Genomic DNA, 20,367 nt, shown 5'->3' with positions numbered 1-20,367 from the left:
CACGTCTGTTGGACTTTTATTAAGTAGAATAGTTAATAATTTTTTTTTTTTTTTTTTTTTTTTTAAATGGAGAGTAGAAAACGCATTGTGGATGCGTTATCGGCAGCTCCTGTTACTCTTGCTTCTTCTTATTTGTCCCTCAGTCCTCATTTTTTAATGAGTGATTTTTCTGACAAAGGGAGAAGAAAAAGCTGTTTTCTAGGTTGGCAGTATTTTGCGCGAACTGTTGGCAGAGATGACAGAAATTTTCTGTTTCTATGTCTATCCTTGTAGCCATGTCACTAGTAAGGGTGCTGGAAGTAAACGTTTTGTCTAGGCTGACGTTATCCGCCTGATAGTCAAGGACCCGAACCTTGGATTAACCACTAAGGAGGCTGTCCTATCAGCAGGTGCAAAGTACTGGGGCTGCTGTATTGCCATTTGGTGAATGGATTCTGGACCATGCAGTAGCTTCTGGTGGGGCCTATCGATGCCATACTAGTGGGTAATTGTTACGGCTTTACCTTATCATTAGCTACAAATAAAAAAAAAAAATTCTTTGTTTCTTTTTCTCTCTTAGTTTCCCCTCTCTGTCCTGCTCTAAGTAAATCTGACGACCTAGTCCACAAATTCCAAAATTTCATCATGACAAGTTTCAAGAAAAAATACACGATTAAACCCGGTTCTCCAACTTCCAACGTAGACCCCTACTACCATGTCTCCTTCTCCAACATCAGGGGTCTACGTTCTAACCTTCCAGAGGTTGAAACCCAATTACAGGAGACTAAATCAGACCTTTTATTTTTAAGTGAAACTGGCATTGGACAGGCTATTTCCCTAGAAGAGTTCGCAATTAAAGGATATTCTAACTTAACTTCTAAATCTGACCCCCAAGATCGCCATGGGCATGGAATATGTGCCTATATTAAAGATAGCTTTCCATGTGGTAGGGACATCTCCAGGGAAGATCCTAACTTACCCTATATGTGCTTCCGGATTGCTTTAGCTCACACTACTGCATTTATATTTACTCTCTATCGCCCCCACAACAGCAGAGTTACTATCTTTCAAAGCATATCTGAGAAAATTGACCAAGTCCTATCTGCTTATCCTTCAGCTAACATTCACGTATGTGGAGACTTCAATGTTCACAACGTCGAATGGTTGACCTACTCAAACAAGACCGATGATGAGGGGAGGTTCTGTCATGATTTCTCCATTGCCTATGACCTCACTCAGATTGTTCAGGAACCCACCCGTTTGCCCGACAATGACGGCCAGTATGCGAGCCTACTAGACCTTTTTCTCACAACTTGCCCTGAACTATGTTCAGTTTCTGTTCTGTCGCCTCTTGGATCTTCCGACCACTCTGTTGTATCAATTAAGATAAAAATGAAATGTAATAAGTCCCCAGACGTACCTCTCCATCGTACAGTATATCGATACACTAAGGCTGACTGGGATAGCTTCCGTACATTTATATCTGATCTACCTCTGCATTCCATGTTTAAAAAGGATGTGTCCTCTATAGTATTAGACCTGACGGAATGGTTAATTGTAAGTATTGACCGTTTCATACCCTCGAAAAAGTTTCAGCAAAAACCTAACAGCCAGCCATGGTTCTCTCCAGAATGTGCTGCTGCCATTGCGCACAGAAATCACTTTTTCCACTGTTTCCAACGTAATAGATGTATGGAAACTAAAGCCGCTTTCAGGACTGCCAGCAACCATTGTAAGAAAGTAATAAAGAATGCAAGAGAGTTGTATGCTCAATCTGTTAAGTCCAAAGTAGCTGAGCAGCGGCTTGGTTCCCACCAGTTTTGGCAAATAGCAAACAGGATCCTGAACAGAAGCGTGTGCTCCATCCCAACTATTATCAATGGACTTGAGGTAATCTCGTCAGCATCAGACAAAGCCAAACTCTTTGTCAAGAACTTTGCAGCTAATTCTACCCTTTGCGATCAAGGCCGCCAACTTCCAATATTTCCTCCTTTATCAGAAAACACGCTATGTGATATACGTATATCTGTACGTGATGTTGCCAAGCTAATCAAAAACCTTGATTCCAGTAAAGCAACTGGCCCTGACGGTATTCCAATTATAGTACTCAAAAAACTTCAACCTGAACTAGCGCTCATACTTACAAAATTGTTTAAACGTTGTCTTAAGGAGAATAGTTTCCCATCTCCCTGGAAAATTTCATCAGTATGCCCTGTATTTAAGAATTCAGGTGATCGCTCATCCCCCTCTCAGTACAGGCCAATAAGTCTCCTGTGCGTCATGAGTAAGTTGCTGGAATCTGTGTTAAATACAGAAGTAATCAACCATCTCAACAAAAATAACTTTCTTAGTGACACTCAATATGGTTTCCGTTCTGCTAGATCTACAGCAGATGTGCTTACAGTTATATCTCATAGGATTAGCAAATCTCTCGACGGAGGCAACCTTTCTAGGGCAATTGCTCTTGACATATCTAAGGCCTTTGATAGGGTATGGCATAAAGGTTTACTTCATAAGATCTCTAGCTATGGTATAGCTGGAAATGTCTTCTAAATTATTAAATCATTTCTTTCTGATAGGTTCATAAGAGTAGTAGTTGAGGGGCAAAAATCAGAAGCTCACAGTATTAATGCCTCAGGGGTCGATCCTGGGCCCAACTCTTTTCCTGATCTACATTAATGATCTTCCAAATCACATCCTTACATCATTTGTAGACATTTATGCTGACGACACTACCATTTATGGTAGCACATCTAAGACAGTAAACGACCAAGTTCTCTCCAATTCTCTCTCCTCTGATCTTGAGCACGTAGTACAATGGGGTAAGGAGTGGCTGGTTACTTTTAATGCATCTAAAACCAAGCTTCTCTCTTTACATCATCAACATTCTGATCCACATCTGGCATCAATTGAAATGAATGGCTCTCGTCTTCAGGAGGCCTCAAGTTTTGACAAGCTTCTTGGCTTGACCATTACTCCTGATCTTAAATGGAACACGTACATCAAATCTGTTGCCAAGGCCGCTGGAAAAATGGTCGGATCTTTCTATCGATCCGGTAGATATCTCACTGCTGATGCTATTCTCTATCTATATAAGAGCCAGGTACGTCCAAGGATGGAATACTGTTGCCACATCTGGGCAGGAGCTGCTAGAAAGGACTTGTCCTGCCTTGATAGAGTTCAAAATAGACTTCGTAGCCTCGTAGGAGATGTCCTTTTCTCTTCCTTGCAACCTTTATCTCACAGAAGAGATGTTGCGAGTTTGTCTCTGATGTATCGTTATTTTCATGGAAAGTGTTCGACTGAGCTTCAAACTTGCCAAACTTTCACAAGAAACACTCGTCTAGCTGTAAACACTATCAATAATTCCCCCCACTCTTTATCTGTGCCTAAACCTAAACGTAGATTCCATGAACAAAGCTTGTTTCTTAGAACTGCACGCCTGTGGAATTGTCTTCCGTTTTCCTGCTTTCCGGCTGACTACAATATGGTTGTCTTCAAGTCTAACGTAAATAAGTTCTTGATGAGCCGTTCCATATGTTATCAAATTTACCAAATTTTCATTACTAATGATTACTATATTGTCCAATTTCTACTGTACACTCTTTAACCCTTATGCTTGAGTGGCCTCTTGGCCTTGATACTGTGGTGATTCCTATGTAAAAAAAACTACCTTCTTCGCAGTGGCCCTGGCAATGTTCTCAATGTAATTGTTCCAACTCGTGTTTCCTGTGAACATTAGGCCAAGCAGTTTGAAAAATGTACTCTCAGACAGGGAGTCACTGGCCATTGCTATTGGTGGTAGAGAAGGTTTCTTGTAATTATTGAAGGAAACCAGTTTAGTCTTGGCAGCATTGAATGTGACCATCCATTTTTGTCCCCATTCCACTACAGATTGAAGGTCATCCTCTAGTGTTTTTGCCATTTCTTTAGTTATGTGTTCATTTGTTTTCCTGTCATGCCTGTTATAGAGTGTGGTGTCATCAGCATATATACCCATCTCAGAGGCAATTTTGTCGGGGAGGTCATTAATAAATATTAGGAACAATAGAGGTCCAAGGATAGACGCCTGAGGCACTCCCGCATTTATATCACACTGTTTAGATGTACGACCGTCGAGGACAACCTGGATTTTTCTCTTATCTAAGGATTTAATTATGTTAAGTATTCTACCAGTGATACCGTATTACCTAATTTTCCTGAAGAGACTCTCATGCCATACCCTGTCAAAAGCCTTAGATATATCTAGAGCTACCGCTCTGCCCTCCCCCGTTTTGCCCAGTGAATGGTATATACGTTCAGAGATTACAGTGAGGATGTCTACTGTTGAACGGGCTTGTCTAAATCCATATTGTTTGTCAGTCAGAAGTTTAGCATCTGTAAGGTGACGGACTAGAGCATGGTTAATTATGGTCTCAAATATTTTGGCGAAAAGTGGAAGGAGGCTAATGGGGTGATAATTTAATGGGTCAGTTCTTTCGCCAGAATTCTTGAATACTGGTACCACAGAAGCAGTTTTCCAACAGCTCGGAAAGCATGATTCATTAAGGCATTTGTTGTAGAGTTTGGAGAGAACTGGAGCTACTTCGGCAGAGCACTTTTTTAATAGCACAGCTGGGATGAGATCAGGTCCACATGCTTTTGAAGTGTCAAGGTTTTTTATGATAGCATGTACCTGAGCAGGGGTGGTTTTTAGATCGTCTAGCGTGGTGTCTGTCTGCAAAGGAAAGTCAGGCAAGGGGTGGTTGGAAGGGTCCAGTGTGGAGTTTGAGGCAAACCGGCTGGCAAGCATATTAGCCTTGTCGGTTACTGAACAAACAACCTCGTGATTGTTGGTTAGTGGAGGAATTTTTAATTGCCCATTATTTACTACACTGTTGTAGATTTTCCAGAAGTCACGAGTTCCTAATTTTTGTGCTTCGATAGGTTTTTTAGTGGTTTCAGTAAATTCTCTCTTAGCTGTCGCTATTTCTTTCTTAACGTTACTTCTAGCTTCTATATACTTATGTCTGTTTGAACTGGACTTGTCTGTTAAATCTGCGGTATGCATGCTGCCTTTGAGCAATGGCAGTTGCGCAAGTAGAAGTAAACCATTGGGTAGAGTGGGGCTTGCTATAAAATTTCCGCATGGGAACATGTGCTTCAATTGCTGTTTTGAACCATTCAGTGGTCTCATTTGCGCACTGTTCAGCAGGAAGAGAAAAAATATTTCCCCATGGGGCATCTCTGATCAGATCTCTGATGGCTTCCCAGTCAGTCTTTTCATAATATCTCGTTGTTTTGAGCACTGTCTCTTCAGTTTTGGGTCTAGAGTTTAGGGCAGTTTCGACCATTATCACTGCATGATCAGCGTTCCCGAATGGGCCGTCAGCATTTGTTATACAATCCTCGGGAAAAGTAATGCCGGATTGCTTCAAAATTATATATTCTGATAACCGAACTCTAGTTAAGCTAATTATTTTCTAATAATATGATCTCCAATTAAATATGTAAGAACATTTTTTTTTTTATATTCATATTTTAATTTTTAATTCGTTCTGGAATAAAAAAACAAAACAAAAAAAGTTTGTTTACAATAAAGTAATATCAGCGATATTAAAGCTGCTGCTCTTGCTGCTTCCACAGATCGTTTTTAGATACTGTTTAAAAATAGAGCGATTTTTTTTTTTTTCCAGGTATCATGATTTTAAATTGCTCCGTACCACAAGATGAATCCAGTTACATTTTTATTTTTAACGGATAAATGTAATAAAAAGATTGATTTATTTAACGGTGGGTGTCCGAAGAAATTTTTTTCCAAAATTTTCAAAACTGGTCATATTGAAGTTTTCTTTTTAACACAACAAAAAAAAATGAACTATCAAAAGAATTTCGGATAACCGAATCTATTAAAAGTAATGTCTCTTCTAGTTAATTTCCAAATTTCATGACGAAATTCTTAAGAGAAACACGGTAGGACCATTTACAAACCAGGGGGGTCATTACAAAATCTTACCGGAAACGCTGTTTTATGATAACATTTTTATCACTTTATTTGCTTAAAACTCGAAAAAATATATTATGTACATTATTATTTATTAATTTATTTGAAAGTATATTCATTTTCGAACAAAGCGGTGGTATTTTGAGGACTTAAGATGCTTTGGTTTTTAAAATATGATGATTTTAGCAGAACCCCCTTAAAATCCGTAATTATCCAAAGCATTTTTATCGTCCGTGTGTATTGCTAATCAAAGAAACACTGGTGATAAAATATGTCTAGCATAGATGTGTGAAAAATCCACTAATTCATTAAAGTTTTTTGGTCAGGTTTGTTAATGCTGATGGACTGAGCAAAAGCCATTTTTTTTTTTTTTTTGCACAAAGTAAAATAAATTTACATCATTTTTTTGTTATGATCTATGGATTTTAATTTTACTGATAACTTAATAACAATAAATATTCATCATTTTATCTTTAGTAGTAACAATGTAAACTTAAGTTCAATATGTTTTTTAAGGAATTGTTTTTGGAATCAGAAATTAGACTAAAATTTATCCGATACCATGAAAAGTTCTGATTTTTCCGATTTAATCGTCCCAATACTTATATATACTGATACTAATTGCAGGCAGAATCATTCCATCACGTTACATGCAGTCTGCTCAAAACTTTGTTGCTGTTAAAACACCCAAAAAGGTAAGTTATTTTTTTAATTGACTCGCTTTACTGAACATCTCAACACATGTCAGTTGATAGAATAATTGTACTTTCTCTTTTCTTAACAGACGTTACTATCTAGTAACCGTTTTTTTAGTAAATAAAGTTATTCCAAATGAGAATAAATATACTATATTTGCTGTTTCTGTCAGCCAATAAAGTTGAAAAAAAAAAAACGCCCATACTAAGTTCAAACAAATTTTCTTGAGTAAATTTTACATCCAATGGTGGTGGTAATTTTGCAGATTTTGGAATTGTGACATTAAGAGAACTTTTGCAGGTGCAATATTAAGTTAAAATAATTATGAAAATCAAATAAATTGGGATTGTGACGAACATTCAATCTCTCTACCTCTCTGACGTTAATACTTACTCTCTATATATCTCGCTATCTCTCTCTCTTCCTAAGACCTAATCAGCCAGACAACCTCCTCTCTCTGTGAAGATATGTCGTGGCAGTCACTTGGCTGGGGGAAGTGGGGCAGAGGTTGGGTGTGACAATCGCCGTAACGAACAGAAATACGTCGTCATAGCAACCAGACAGCGAACATTTGAGGCGGTAAAGCTGAACACGAGGGGACTTGAAAATAGGAAGATATATGGCAGTTGGCGTAAAAAAAGCGGCACAGCCTGGTGTGTAAACATTATCTCCGAGAATCGAACCTCATCGAAGATTGAGATTTGAATTAATTGAATTGCTGATTATTATTCAAATACGATCGTATTGCCGATTGAACTCAACATTTATTCTTCTTTGGAATTATGATTCGAGGAAAAGATAGACTTTCGCCATCTCACCTTTTGTTTTTTTTTGGTTATCGTGTTTTTGAACTTATGATCCGTTTTTACCCTAACGGACAAAACAGCTAAGTTTGGCCTATCTCATGCCAATATCTTTTCTTATCCACAAACTTTTCTACATATTATATTGTAATTGCATGTCGCATACACCTGGCAAACATTCCAAAGATACGTCTATCTCACTCATTCTTTTTATCGTGGCTTCTTCTTCCTTTTTGTATATAAAAGTCTTTATTGAATTTTAAACTTTGATTGAGTGTTTGTTTCGTCATTCATTGCTCTGTTGTTCCATTCCTCTTAATGATATATTTCGCTGGTTGATCCGACATCTGACGATTAACCGAAGATAAGTGATGAGCCATTGGATATCAAATAAAATAAATTTATGTGTCGATCTGATTGCCAATCAATTCGGTCATCCATTAACCGGGTCGTGACAGGATCAACACATTTATTGAAGAAACAAAGTATTCTATATAGAAAAAAACTTGAAGGGGGAAAAACAAAGACAGAAAAACGTTGTTTCCTTTGCAATACTGAATAAAGTAGATAGGTTATGCTAGTTTAATCACTTTGTCAACAGAGCCAGAAATTCACTAACTGCAACCCCATGCAGAAGAGTAAAAACAAGCAAAAAAATCCCTAAAACCAAGGCCACCTGTAAGCTGTGGGTAGCAACCCATAATGCATTAGGCAGGATCCTGGTAGCTGAACAGTCCATGGTCAGATGACTTGCAGCATACCACTTGGACTCTTACTTCGAGTAGATAGAAGATCCAATTAACTGATCACCTCATGTTTTAGTATTCATAAGTTCATCTCTAATCCGATTCTAGAAAAGATCCAAACATTTCATTTTCTTCCCAAATACTAAACGGCAGTGACTGACAGTCCATCAAAGATTGAAAATGTCAAGAAATAATATCCTCTCTGCAAAATTTCCTCCTAAGAAGTAATGTTCAAACTCTTGCTGTAAAATTTCTAAGAGCAACATATTCTATAAAATTACATTAATGGCTTCATTTGGCATTAAATATGGCTGATACACTGTAAAACAAACCATATGCTAGTTTTTTTTATTATTGTTATTAATGCGCAAAAGTAAAAAAAGTTTTCTACGTTAGATAATTGTAAAAGCCTTGTACCATTTTTTTTTTTTTTTTTTTTTTTTTTTCAAACAATTCCCATGAATAAAAATTTTGAAATGACACCATTAAAACTGAAAACATTTTTATTATAGTAAATATTCTATCGTTTATAAAACTACTATTTAGTTTTCCTACTATATGAAATATTTTTTTACCAAGTACCAACATTTGAGCAAGAAAAATACTTTTTTTCCTCTTTGTTTTTTAGCTAAATTGATTTATAATCTTATCAGCTACATAGCATTGCCCAGGACAGTTTTTACTCTAGGTTTTGCCTTTTTAAAATTTTTTACAAGTATGCTTTTTTATTTTTTTCATTATTAACTTCAATTATAGCATTGTTTGGTCATTAAATTTGTTAATAAAATTGTTATAAAATTTTTTTATTAATTTTAAGATAATATATTCTTTTAATCTATCTTTATAAAATTCTTGGATGTAAAATAGCTTCCAAAATGTTCCATACATGAAAATTTTAAAATCAGAAAAGACTTTTTATTTGATAGTTTAAATACTTCCAAATTCCTTTCAAATTTCAAAAGATCACAAAGTAATTCATTTTTTTTATTTTTTTTCAACTATTAATAAGATTACAAATTTTCTATCACTTTAGAAAACTTAGTTTTTCTGTTAATTTAAAAATATTGGCAATCGATCTTCTATATCTCAGTACAAAGCACTGTTTCCTGTGCATCATGAGGAAGTTGTTTGAATCTGTGATAAATCAAAAAGCTGCCAAGAAGCTTTGGTAGGGTTTGGCACAAAGTTTTGCTTGACAATCTAGTTAGCTATAGAGTATCTAAAAATATCCTCTTAAGCATCAAAATCCTTTTTCTAATAGATTTATAGAAATAGCTGTTAGTGGCAGAAAGTACATAGTATCAATAGTAGCATACCTCAATAAGCTACTAATTCACTAGCCAGTTTGTCCTTGCAAAATCATGGAAGAAAAGGTGAATACCAGACTGAGATAGCACCTGGAAAACAAACTACTTAAAATTTGGCTTTTGGAAAAATGGAAGCACAATTCACAAATTATTTTGCCTGGAAACTTTCATACAAGATGCTTTTATGAGAAAAGAACTAACTACCATATTCTTTGATTTATAAAAAGCATGTGACACAACTTATGTGGCATAAATATATGCAAAAGCACTTGGATTGAAAGGTAAATTATGTATATTCAGACAACTTCATAATGGAGAAAACATTTAAAGTAGTAGCTAACCTCCTTCCAATAGAGGAAATGAGTGTACAGGGTGAGATAATGAAGTTGTCACCCTAAAGAAAACAACACTACAGCTTTATTTTCAAACTTTCATTCAAAAAATCAATTCAGGTAACTTGATTATGTTGTAAAGCTGACATCTATTCAAGCCTTCAGCTTCAATACGGGCCTGAACTGGGAACATGCCTTTTCCACAAGCGCAGACAAGAGCTCAGTGAATACTCAGCAGATGGTGGCAATCAGACTGGCTTTGGTGCTGTGGGAGGTCATGTTGGTGATGTTCTCGACATGATCAAATAAAATAGTCCAGCGGGTTCAGGTCGAGGGAGTGAGAGAAGGGTACAAAATCGTAGCACTCCTTCTGAAGCCAAGTCTAGGTCTCTTTGGACTTGTTGGCCCATGCTGAGTCTGGCTGCCACATCCAGGTTTTGCCAGTGGCCACCTGATTGCACCAAGTTATCACCACACTCTGGTACACTTTGGTGTTGACTTTCAAATCGACTTCAAAGATGTGAGGTAGCATAATGTGGCTTTCTCTTGAAACCATACCAAAGACCATAACTGTGGATGGAAACTTTGTTTTCATCACCTTGGACATGTCCCTGTTATTCTTTTCAATCTAGCGATGCATTTTGAGAGTGCTGGCAATGGCCCTGTTGTCATAACTTGGATTGGTAGAAAGCATGAGTTGTACAACGGCGCTTCTTCAATCTCGCTCGTCCAACATTGTCTCACTTTCAGACATGATAGAAGGCTCCTATCACTCTTGAGATTTGTACACAACTGGCCAACTAGTAGATGGTCTGCAACAAAAAAAGAAAACCAGTTTTCATCAAATGGAAATGGAATCATGTTATCTTTTCTAAGGCAACAATTTTATCATTCCACCCTCTTTGAAACTTGGTATTGAAACATATGTAGATAACTTCTTACAATTGAATGATATCTGCAGCAATGGCAACAGTGAATGATTGAGAATGTTCTAAAATATTTTGAAACCAAACCAAAATCTATGCACTATGTATTGTTTTGAAGCTGCTTACAGGAACGCCAGCAACCACTGTAAAAGAGTAATAAAAAATGCAAGAGAGCTATATGCTCAGTCTGTTAAATCCAAAGTAGCTGATCAGCGGCTTGGTTCCCACCAGTTTTGGCAAATAACAAATAAGATCCTGAACAGAAGTGTGCGTTCTATCCCAACCATTATCAATGGACCAGAGGTCATCTCGTCAGCTTAAGACAAGGCCAAACTATTTGCCAAGAACTTTGCAGCTAATTCTACCCTATGCAATGAAGGCCATCAACTCCCCATATTTCCTCCTATAACACAGAACACGCTAGGTAACATACAAATATCTGTGCATGAGGTCGCCAAGCTAATCAAGGACAAATATACTCCATTAAAAATCGTTCCTCAAAATAACTAGATTCGGCATTAAATAACCTGAAAAAGGTTGATATGCCGTAAAACAACCAACCAACTAATCAAGAACCTTGATTCCAGTAATGCAACTGGCCCTGATAGCATCCCAATTAGTGTTAAAAAAGCTTCAACCAGAACTTGCTCCCATACTTACGAAACTGTTTAAGCGCTGCCTTAAGGAGAAGTGCTTTCCGACCCCCTGGAAGACCTCATCAGTTTTCCCTGTATTTAAGAATTCAGGTGATAAGTTATCTCCCTCTCAGTACAGACCAATAAGTCTCCTCTGTGTTATGAGTAAGTTGCTGGAATCAATATTAAATAGAGAAATAGTCAACCACCTCAGCAGGAATAACCTTCTTAGTGACACACAATATGGTTTCCGCTCTGCAAGATCTACCGCAGATGTGCTGACGGTTATATCCCACAGGATTAGTGAATCTCTTGACAAAGGCTTCCTTTCTAGAGCAATCGCTCTTGACATATCAAAGGCCTTCGACAAGGTATGGCATAAGGGTCTACTTCACAAGATTTCCAGCTACGGTATAACTGGAAATGTTCTCTATCATTAAATCATTTCTCTCTGATAGGCTCATAAGAGTAGTGGTTGATGGACAAAAATCAGAGGCCCAGAGTATTAATGCTGGAGTCCCTCAAGGGTCCATCCTGGGCCCAACTCTCTTCCTGATCTACATCAATGATCTCCCTAAACACATACTTAAATCATTCGTTGATATCTCTGCTGATGACACAACCATCTACGGCAACACATCAAAGGCTGTAAATGACAAAGCTCTCTCTGATTCTCTCTCCTCTGATCTCGAGCGCGTGGTTCAGTGGAGGGAAAATGTGGCTGGTTACCTTAAATGCATCTAAAACCAAACTCCTATCTTTGCATCATCAACGCTCTGATCCCCATCTGGCATCAATTGAAATGGATGGCTCTCGTCTAGAAGAAGCTCCATGTTTTGACAAGCTTCTGGGCTTGACCGTCACTCCTGATCTGAAATGGAACACGTACATCAAGTCTGTTGCCAAGGTCGCTGGAAAGATAGTGGGATCCTTCTACCACTCCAGAAGATATCTCACTACTGATGCAATTCTCTATTTATATAAAAGCCAAATACGTCCAAGGATGGAATACTGCTGACATATCTGGGCAGGAGCTGCTAAAAACAGCCTATCCTGCCTTGGCAGAGTACAAAATAGACTTCGTGGTATAGTAGGGGATGCCCTTTCTCTTCCCTGCAATCTCTCTCCCACAGAAGAGACGTTGCAAGCCTATCTTTGTTTTATTGTTATTTCCATGGCAGGTGCTCGTCTGAACTTCAATCTCTTGTTCCCCCTCGCCAATCTTTTACGAAAAACACCTGTCTAGCTGAATCCACTGTCAAAAACTTTTCCCACTCTTTATCTATGCCTAAATCAAAACGTAGATTCCATGATTTCTTAGAAGTGCACGCCTGTGGAACTCTGTTCCGTCTGTCTGTTTCCCACCTGACTACAACCTGGATGTCTTCAAGTCCAACATAAACAAATTCCTGATGAACCACCCCCTTAAGTAAACACTTCATTAAATCTCCACACTAACGTACTGTACTTACAATAACCCTTATCCCTGAGTGGCTTCCAGGCTTTGATAAGTGGTGACCAAAAAAAAAAAAAAGGAAGCATAAAAATATCTGCAACACAAATTCCTTGCACTCATCTTTCACTCAAAATTCACATTTCTTCTTCATGTAACACAAGTTGTGACAATGTAAGGATGGGAAAAAACCTTTATTTCTCTATATTGTATGAAGTATTCCCAAACTTTTGCCATGGGAACATGGATAAAAACTCAAAAACTCATTTATTGGTATCAAAGAGCATCAAATTGATACATCAAATTTGTAAAAATTGGACGTTGAAATTCAGTCAAAAAATTTCAGTCATTGATGGATCAAAGAGCAAGTTTCTGTGATGAAGAGACCCAAAATTATTATCGAAAGTATGACTTTCATCTTTTTTGTGAACTTCATGATTGACTTAAATATTCCCAAATTAAATCTGTTCCAAGTTAAACTATGACAGATAATCTGACAGCATTTGGTGATTGAATAATCAATGTAGATGCTTATCTTTACACAAACACAACTGAAAACATCACAATTAAGAATAAAATGCAAGAAAGCCACCTAATTGATGAAAGTGGCATACTAATATTAACAGCATTGAAAACCAAAAAAATTGAATAACTCACTAATCACTAGATATTTGTGTAGATCAACATCATTGATAATAAAAAGATAATACTTTGTTGAATAGCAAAGTTGTATGAGAATCGAAGACAGCAACTAAAACTGCTAAAAGGATAAGCGTCTCAATAACAAATTTAAGGTTTCAAACACAAACTTTAAGATAAGCATCTATTTGATACATTTGAGAAAAAGTTTTACAGTACAAGTAAATCTGGGAGAATGGAAAAAGAGCTGTAAGAAATGACAAAGGAAGCACATCATCCTCATCCGACTCTACAAAATTGTACATTCCTTCCTGACCAGAGGGAGCCACTGTAGTACATGATTTGTCATTTTCCATACAGTTTCACTTTACTTGAGTCAGAATTCTCAAAAAATCAAATGTTAACCCCTTCATTGGGCTAATACTTGATCCCTACATTTTTTAATTTTCTGACTTTTCGAATATTCTGTTACAGTTCTCTTTTCTCTCTCAAACATTTAGTTACTAAATAACTTTCCCTCTCACTTATTGACCAATTAACTATATTATAGTTTTCTTTTAGTCTCTTGATTTTACTGGATTCCAGGACAAGAATTCATCTAGTCTGGTGCAGTATCCAGCTTAATGTTGTTACTATAAACAACATCACTGAGAAGGTGCACCATGTCTCATAAAAGCCAATGTAGTATGCTCATATTGAGAGGTTTTAACTTAGCTGCAAATACTACTTTATAGAATGTTATTTTGAATATTTAGTCAGGGTTTACTTGTATGGAGAAGTATCCTCATGTTAAGTTGTTTCATTGAAGAGCAGGGACAATTCTTGTTTGTTTCTCTTGCAATCCATTTTTTTATTTTTGGCAGGCTAATGTTCGAATGTTTTGTTCAAGTGTAAAAAGAAATCTGCCGTAGTTGCGAATGTTTTCAACTTCCAGGCAAGTGATGAATAAAAAATTGCATTGATGAATTTATTGAAAATACGATTAAAATCGTTTAAAATCATTAAAAGTACTCAAATGTGCCTTCCCCTCCATAATGAGCCTGATTGATGGTTGTTGTTTTTTTTATGCAGATTAGTAGGGCTGCAAATGTAGAATCCAAAATATAACAACAAAACACTGAACGAAAATAAATAAAATAGATAAAACTACTTTCTGAATTAAATAATTCAGAAAGTAGTTTTATCTATTTTATTTATTTTCGTTCAGTGTTTTGTTGTTATATTTTGGATTCTACATTTGTGTCAGACACTGAAAATGAGAAAGAAAATATTTTATTCATAACTTGACAATTGAAAGTAAAAAAAAATTGAATAAAAATAAAAACATGGGATTCAGGATTGGAGAGCTGGAATTTATTGGTTTCCTCAATTTTCCATGACAACACTGAGACCTGGGTCCTACTAATGTGTATGTATGTATAGAGAGGGAAAGAGATGTATATGATGTGAATTTTGAGTTGCTTGTTTAATCATCTCATTTGTCCTGTCTAATATTTTTTTCTTGTTTTTTCTTTGTGATTTAAACTTATTTCAACCTATTTTCAATAATTAATGTAAAGAAATTTCATACATGAAAAGATGTTTCTCACATTGTAGTTTCATGCATTAATGAAATTAAATACATTTCAAAATACTTGTTTGACTTAAGCTTTTTATTTTTCTTATCTTTTTCTTTTTTTATTTATCTTTTTCCTTTTTCTTTTCCTTTTTCTTTTCCTTTTTTCTTTTCCTTTTTTCTTTTCCTTTTGTTTTCCTTTTCTTTTCCTTTTCTTTTCTTTCCCTTTTCTTTTCCTTTTTTCTTTTCTTTTCCTTTTTTCTTTTCTTTTCCTTTTTTCTTTTCTTTTTCTTTTCTTTTCCTTTTTCTTTTCTTTTCTTTCTTTTTTCTCTTTTTTCTTTTTCTCTTTTTTCTCTTTTTCTCTTTCTTTTTCTCTTTCTTTTTCTTCATACATGAAAAGATGTTTCTCACATTGTAGTTTCATGCATTAATGAAATTAAATACATTTCAAAATACTTGTTTGACTTAAGCTTTTTATTTTTCTTATCTTTTTCTTTTTTTATTTATCTTTTTCCTTTTTCTTTTCCTTTTTCTTTTCCTTTTTTCTTTTCCTTTTTTCTTTTCCTTTTGTTTTCCTTTTCTTTTCCTTTTCCTTTTCTTTTCTTTCCCTTTTCTTTTCCTTTTTTCTTTTCTTTTCCTTTTTTCTTTTCTTTTTCTTTTCTTTTCCTTTTTCTTTTCTTTTCTTTCTTTTTTCTCTTTTTTCTTTTTCTCTTTTTTCTCTTTTTCTCTTTCTTTTTCTCTTTCTTTTTCTTCATACATGAAAAGATGTTTCTCACATTGTAGTTTCATGCATTAATGAAATTAAATACATTTCAAAATACTTGTTTGACTTGAGCTTTTTATTTTATCTTTTTCTTTTTTCTTTATCTTTTTTCTTTTCCTTTTTTCTTTTCTTTTCCTTTTTTTTCTTTTCTTTTCCTTTTTTTCTTTTCTTTTCTTTCTTTTTTCTCTTTTTTCTCTTTCTCTTTTTTTTCTCTTTCTCTTTTTTCTCTTTTTCTTTTTTTCTCTTTTTCTTTTTTTCTTTTTTTTTTTTTACACAGTGATCACCACTTATCAAGGCCCGGAAGCCACTCAGGGATAAGGGTTATTGCAAGTACATTACGTTAGTGTGGAGATTTGATGGAGTGTTTACTTAAGGGGGCGGTTCATTAGGAATTTGTTAACATTAGACTTGAAGACATCCAAGTTGTAGTCCGGAGGGAAGCAGGCAGACGGAACAGAGTTCCACATGCGTGCAGTTCTAAGAAAGAAGCTTTGTTCATGGAATCCGCGTTTTGATTTAGGCACAGATATAGAGTGGGGGAAATTTTTCCCAGTGGATTCAGCTAGACAGGTGTTTTTTGTGAAAGATTGGCGAGGGGGGACCAGGGATTGGAGTTCAGACGAGCACCTGCCATGAAAATAACGATAAAACAAGGATAGGCTCGCAACGTCTCTTCTGTGGGAGAGAGGTTGCAGGGTAGAGAAAAGGGCATCACCTACTAAGCCACGAAGTCTATTTTGTACTCTGTCAAGGCATGATAGGCTTTTTTGGCAGCTCCTGCCCAGATATGGCAACAGTATTCCATCCTTGGACGTACTTGGCTTTTATATAGATAGAGAATGCATCAGTAGTGAGATATCTTCTGGAGCGGTAGAAGGATCCCACCATCTTTCCAGCGACCTTGGCAACAGACTTGATGTACGTGTTCCATTTCAGATCAGGAGTAAAGGTCAAACCTAGAAGCTTGTCAAAACACGGGCCTCACCCAGACGAGAGCCATCCATCACAATTGATGCCAGCTGGGGATCAGAGCGTTGATGATGTAAGGATAGGAGTTTGGTTTTGGATGCATTAAAGGTAACTAGCCACATCTTCCCCCACTGAACTACGCGCTCGAGATCAGAGGAGAGAGAATCAGAGAGAACTTTGTCATTTACAGCCTTTGATGTGTTGCCGTAGATGGTCGTGTCATCAGCATAGATGTCAACGAATGATTTAAGTATGTGTTTAGGGAGGTCATTGATGTAGATCAGGAAGAGAGTTGGGCCCAGGATTGACCCCTGAGGGACCCCAGCATTTATATTGCAGGCCTCCGATTTTTGTCCATCTACCACTACTCTTCTGAGCCTATCGGAGAGAAATGATTTAATAATTGAGAAAACATTTCCAGTTATACCGTAGCTGGAAATCTTGTGAAGTAGACCCTTATGCCATACCTTGTCGAAGGCCTTTGATATGTCAAGAGCAATTGCTCTAGAAAGGAAGCCTTTGTCAAGAGATTCACTAATCCTGTGGGATATAACCGTCAGCACATCTGCGGTAGATCTTGCAGAGCGGAAACCATATTGTGTGTCACTAAGAAGGTTATTCCTGCTGAGGTGGTTGACTATTTCTCTATTTAATATTGATTCCAGCAACTTACTCATAACACAGAGGAGACTTATTGGTCTGTACTGAGAGGGAGATAACTTATCACCTGAATTCTTAAATACAGGGAAAACTGATGAGGTCTTCCAGGGGGTCGGAAAGCACTTCTCCTTAAGGCAGCGCTTAAACAGTTTCGTAAGTATGGGAGCAAGTTCTGGTTGAAGCTTTTTTAACACTATAATTGGGATGCTATCAGGGCCAGTTGCTTTACTGGAATCTAGGTTTTTTATTAGCTTGGCGACCTCATGCACGGATATTTGTATGTTACCTAGGTTGTTCTGTGTTATAGGAGGAAATATGGGGAGTTGATGGCCTTCGTCGCATAGGGTAGAATTAGCTGCAAAGTTCTTTGCAAATAGTTTGGCCTTGTCTGACGCTGACGAGATGACCTCTGGTCCATTGATAATGGTTGGGATAGAACGCACACTTCTGTTCAGGATCCTATTTGTTATTTGCCAAAACTGGTGGAAACCAAGCCGCTGATCAGCTACCTTGGATTTAACAGACTGGGCATATAGCTCTCTTGCATTTTTTATTACTCTTTTACAGTGGTTGCTGGCAGTCCTGAAAGCAGCTTTAGTCTCAGTGCATCTATTACGTTGGTAGCTATGGAAAAAGTGATTTCTGTGTGCGATAGCAGCAGCACATTCTGGGGAGAACCATGGCTGGCTGTTAGGTTTTTGTTGGAATTTTTTAGATGGTATGAATTGGTCTATGCCTACAATTAACCATTCGGTCAGATCTGATACTATAGAGGACACTTCCTTTTTAAACATGGAGTGCAGAGGTAAATCAGATATGAATGTACGGAAGCTATTCCAGTCAGCCATAGAGTATCGGTATACAGTACGGTGGAGGGCTACGTCTGGGGGCTTCTTACATTTCGTTTTTATCTTAACTGATACGACGGAGTGGTCGGAGGATCCTAGAGGAGAATGAACGGTACATGAACATAGCTCAGGGGAAGTTGAGAGAAAAAGGTCTAAGAGGCTTGCATATTGATTGGGTGTATCGGGCACACGGGTGGGTTTGCGAACTATCTGAGTGAGGTCATAAGCAATGGCAAAATCATGACAAAACCTCCCCTCATCATCTGTCTTATTTGAATGGGTCAGCCATTCCACGTTATGGACGTTGAAGTCACCACAGATGTGGATGTTAGCCGAGGGATGTGAAGACAGTATGTGGTCTATTTTCTCAGATATGCTCTTAAAGATAGTAACTCCGCTGTTGTGGGGCCTATAGAGGGCAAATATAAATGCAGTGGTGTTAGCAAGTGCAACCCTGAAGCACATATAGGGTAAATTAGGATCTTCTCTAGAGATATCCCTGCCACATGGGAAGCCATCCTTAATGCCCATGGCGATCTTGGGTGTCAGATTTAGCTGTTAAATTGGAGTATCCATTAATTATGAACTCATCTAGGGAAGTGGTCGGCCCTATTCCAGTTTCACTTAGAAATAATATGTCCGGTTTCGTCTCCTGTAATTCGGTTTCAACCTCTGGAAGGTTGGAACGTAGACCCCTGATATTGGAGAAGGAGACCTGGTAGTAGGGGTCTACGCTGGAAGATGAGGTTCTAGGTTTAATCGAGTTTTTATTCTGGAGATATTTCATGTTGAGGTTTTGGGATTTGTGGAATAGGTCGGCATACTTGGTTAGAGCAGTACAGAGAGGGAAAGTAAGAGAGAAAAAGACAGGAAAAATTTTTTATTTGTAGCATACGAAAAGGTAAAGCCGTAACAATTACCCACTAGTATGGCATCGAGAGGCCCCACCAGAGACTACTGCATGGTCCAGATCCACTCACCAAATGGCAATACAGCAGTCCCAGTACTTTGCGCCTGCTGATAGGACAGCCTCCTTAGTGGTTAATCCAAGGTTCGGGTCCTTGACTATCAGGCGGATAACGTCAGCCCAGACAAAACGTTTACCTCCAGCACCCTTACTAGTGACATGGCCACAAGGACAGACAGAGACAGAAAAATTTCCGACATCTCAGACTACTGGTCACCAAGTAGTACCGACCTTTAAGCAGCTTTTTCTTCACCCTTTGTCAGAAAAATCACTCATTGAATAAGGACTGAATGACAAAATAGAGAAGCGAGAGTTACTGGAGCTGCCGATAACACATCCACTGTATTATCTACTCTCCATTAAAAAAAAAAAAGGGGGGGGGGAATGGGTACAAGTGACTTATTTATATGTAAGTAGTAAGTCCGGTGCGAAGTTAATAATTCATGACACTTTTGGTGATAATCTCCCCTCCCATATTAATGGGTGGAAGTTTGTCGTTATCTATCTAGTTTGAATCATTAAAGTTTCATCTTATAATTAATTAAAATCCAATAATTAACTATTATCAATTTGTAAAGTCTGCTTAATATTAATTTACATTAGAGTTTAAATAATTATTCAAGGTTTTAATTTAGGAGGTTCGTTTTCATGAGTGACTGTTTCTTTGCACTGTATTATATTTCGAATGTACTTGAACATAAGGCTAACTATATAAGATAGTATGATTCGTCAGCAAGAAGAAAGTATTTCCAATACAGGCAAGCTTGCAGTAATAGTATATATTAAGTATACTACTTAAATAAAGTCCTAAGTTTATCTACTATAGAGAATAATTTCCGGCATTTTTTTTTTTTTTTTTTTTTTTTTTTTTTTTTTTTTATCGTTAGTTGCTGGCATTTTGTTTGTTTGTTTTCATCGTTCAGCTTTGTAGCAGGAGGGGGGGCGCGGATAAGACGGGAATACAGACAAAAAGACAGGAGAAATACAGACAAAATACATAAAACACGAAAAGTAAATTTAAAAACAATGTAACAAAACATTTAGGATTAGTTTAGAAAAAAAAATAAAAATAAAAAATAAAAATACTTAACGTTTTTGCACTAGAG

At 37.0% G+C, this 20,367-nt stretch overlaps 1 protein-coding gene across 6 annotated transcripts in view; it reads left to right on the top strand.

Annotated features, from left to right (window-relative positions):
* The window catches only part of LOC145246022 (uncharacterized), a 231,371-nt gene that overhangs the window by 155,622 nt on the left and 55,382 nt on the right, over window positions 1–20,367 (top strand). For all 6 annotated transcript variants that reach the window (XM_080107843.1, XM_080107844.1, XM_080107841.1 and 3 more), the window contains one exon: window positions 6,590–6,657. In XM_080107843.1, the coding sequence (XP_079963969.1) occupies window positions 6,590–6,657 (68 nt within the window). The remainder of the gene's footprint in view (window positions 1–6,589; window positions 6,658–20,367) is intronic.

Source organism: Euprymna scolopes, chromosome 23 (genome assembly GCF_053919585.1).
Source record: "Euprymna scolopes isolate OS-2025 chromosome 23, ASM5391958v1, whole genome shotgun sequence".
In the NCBI taxonomy this organism is placed as follows: domain Eukaryota; kingdom Metazoa; phylum Mollusca; class Cephalopoda; order Sepiida; family Sepiolidae; genus Euprymna; species Euprymna scolopes.
The sequence above is the reverse complement of the archived record's forward strand: the minus strand, read 5'-3'. Positions and strand labels throughout refer to the sequence as shown.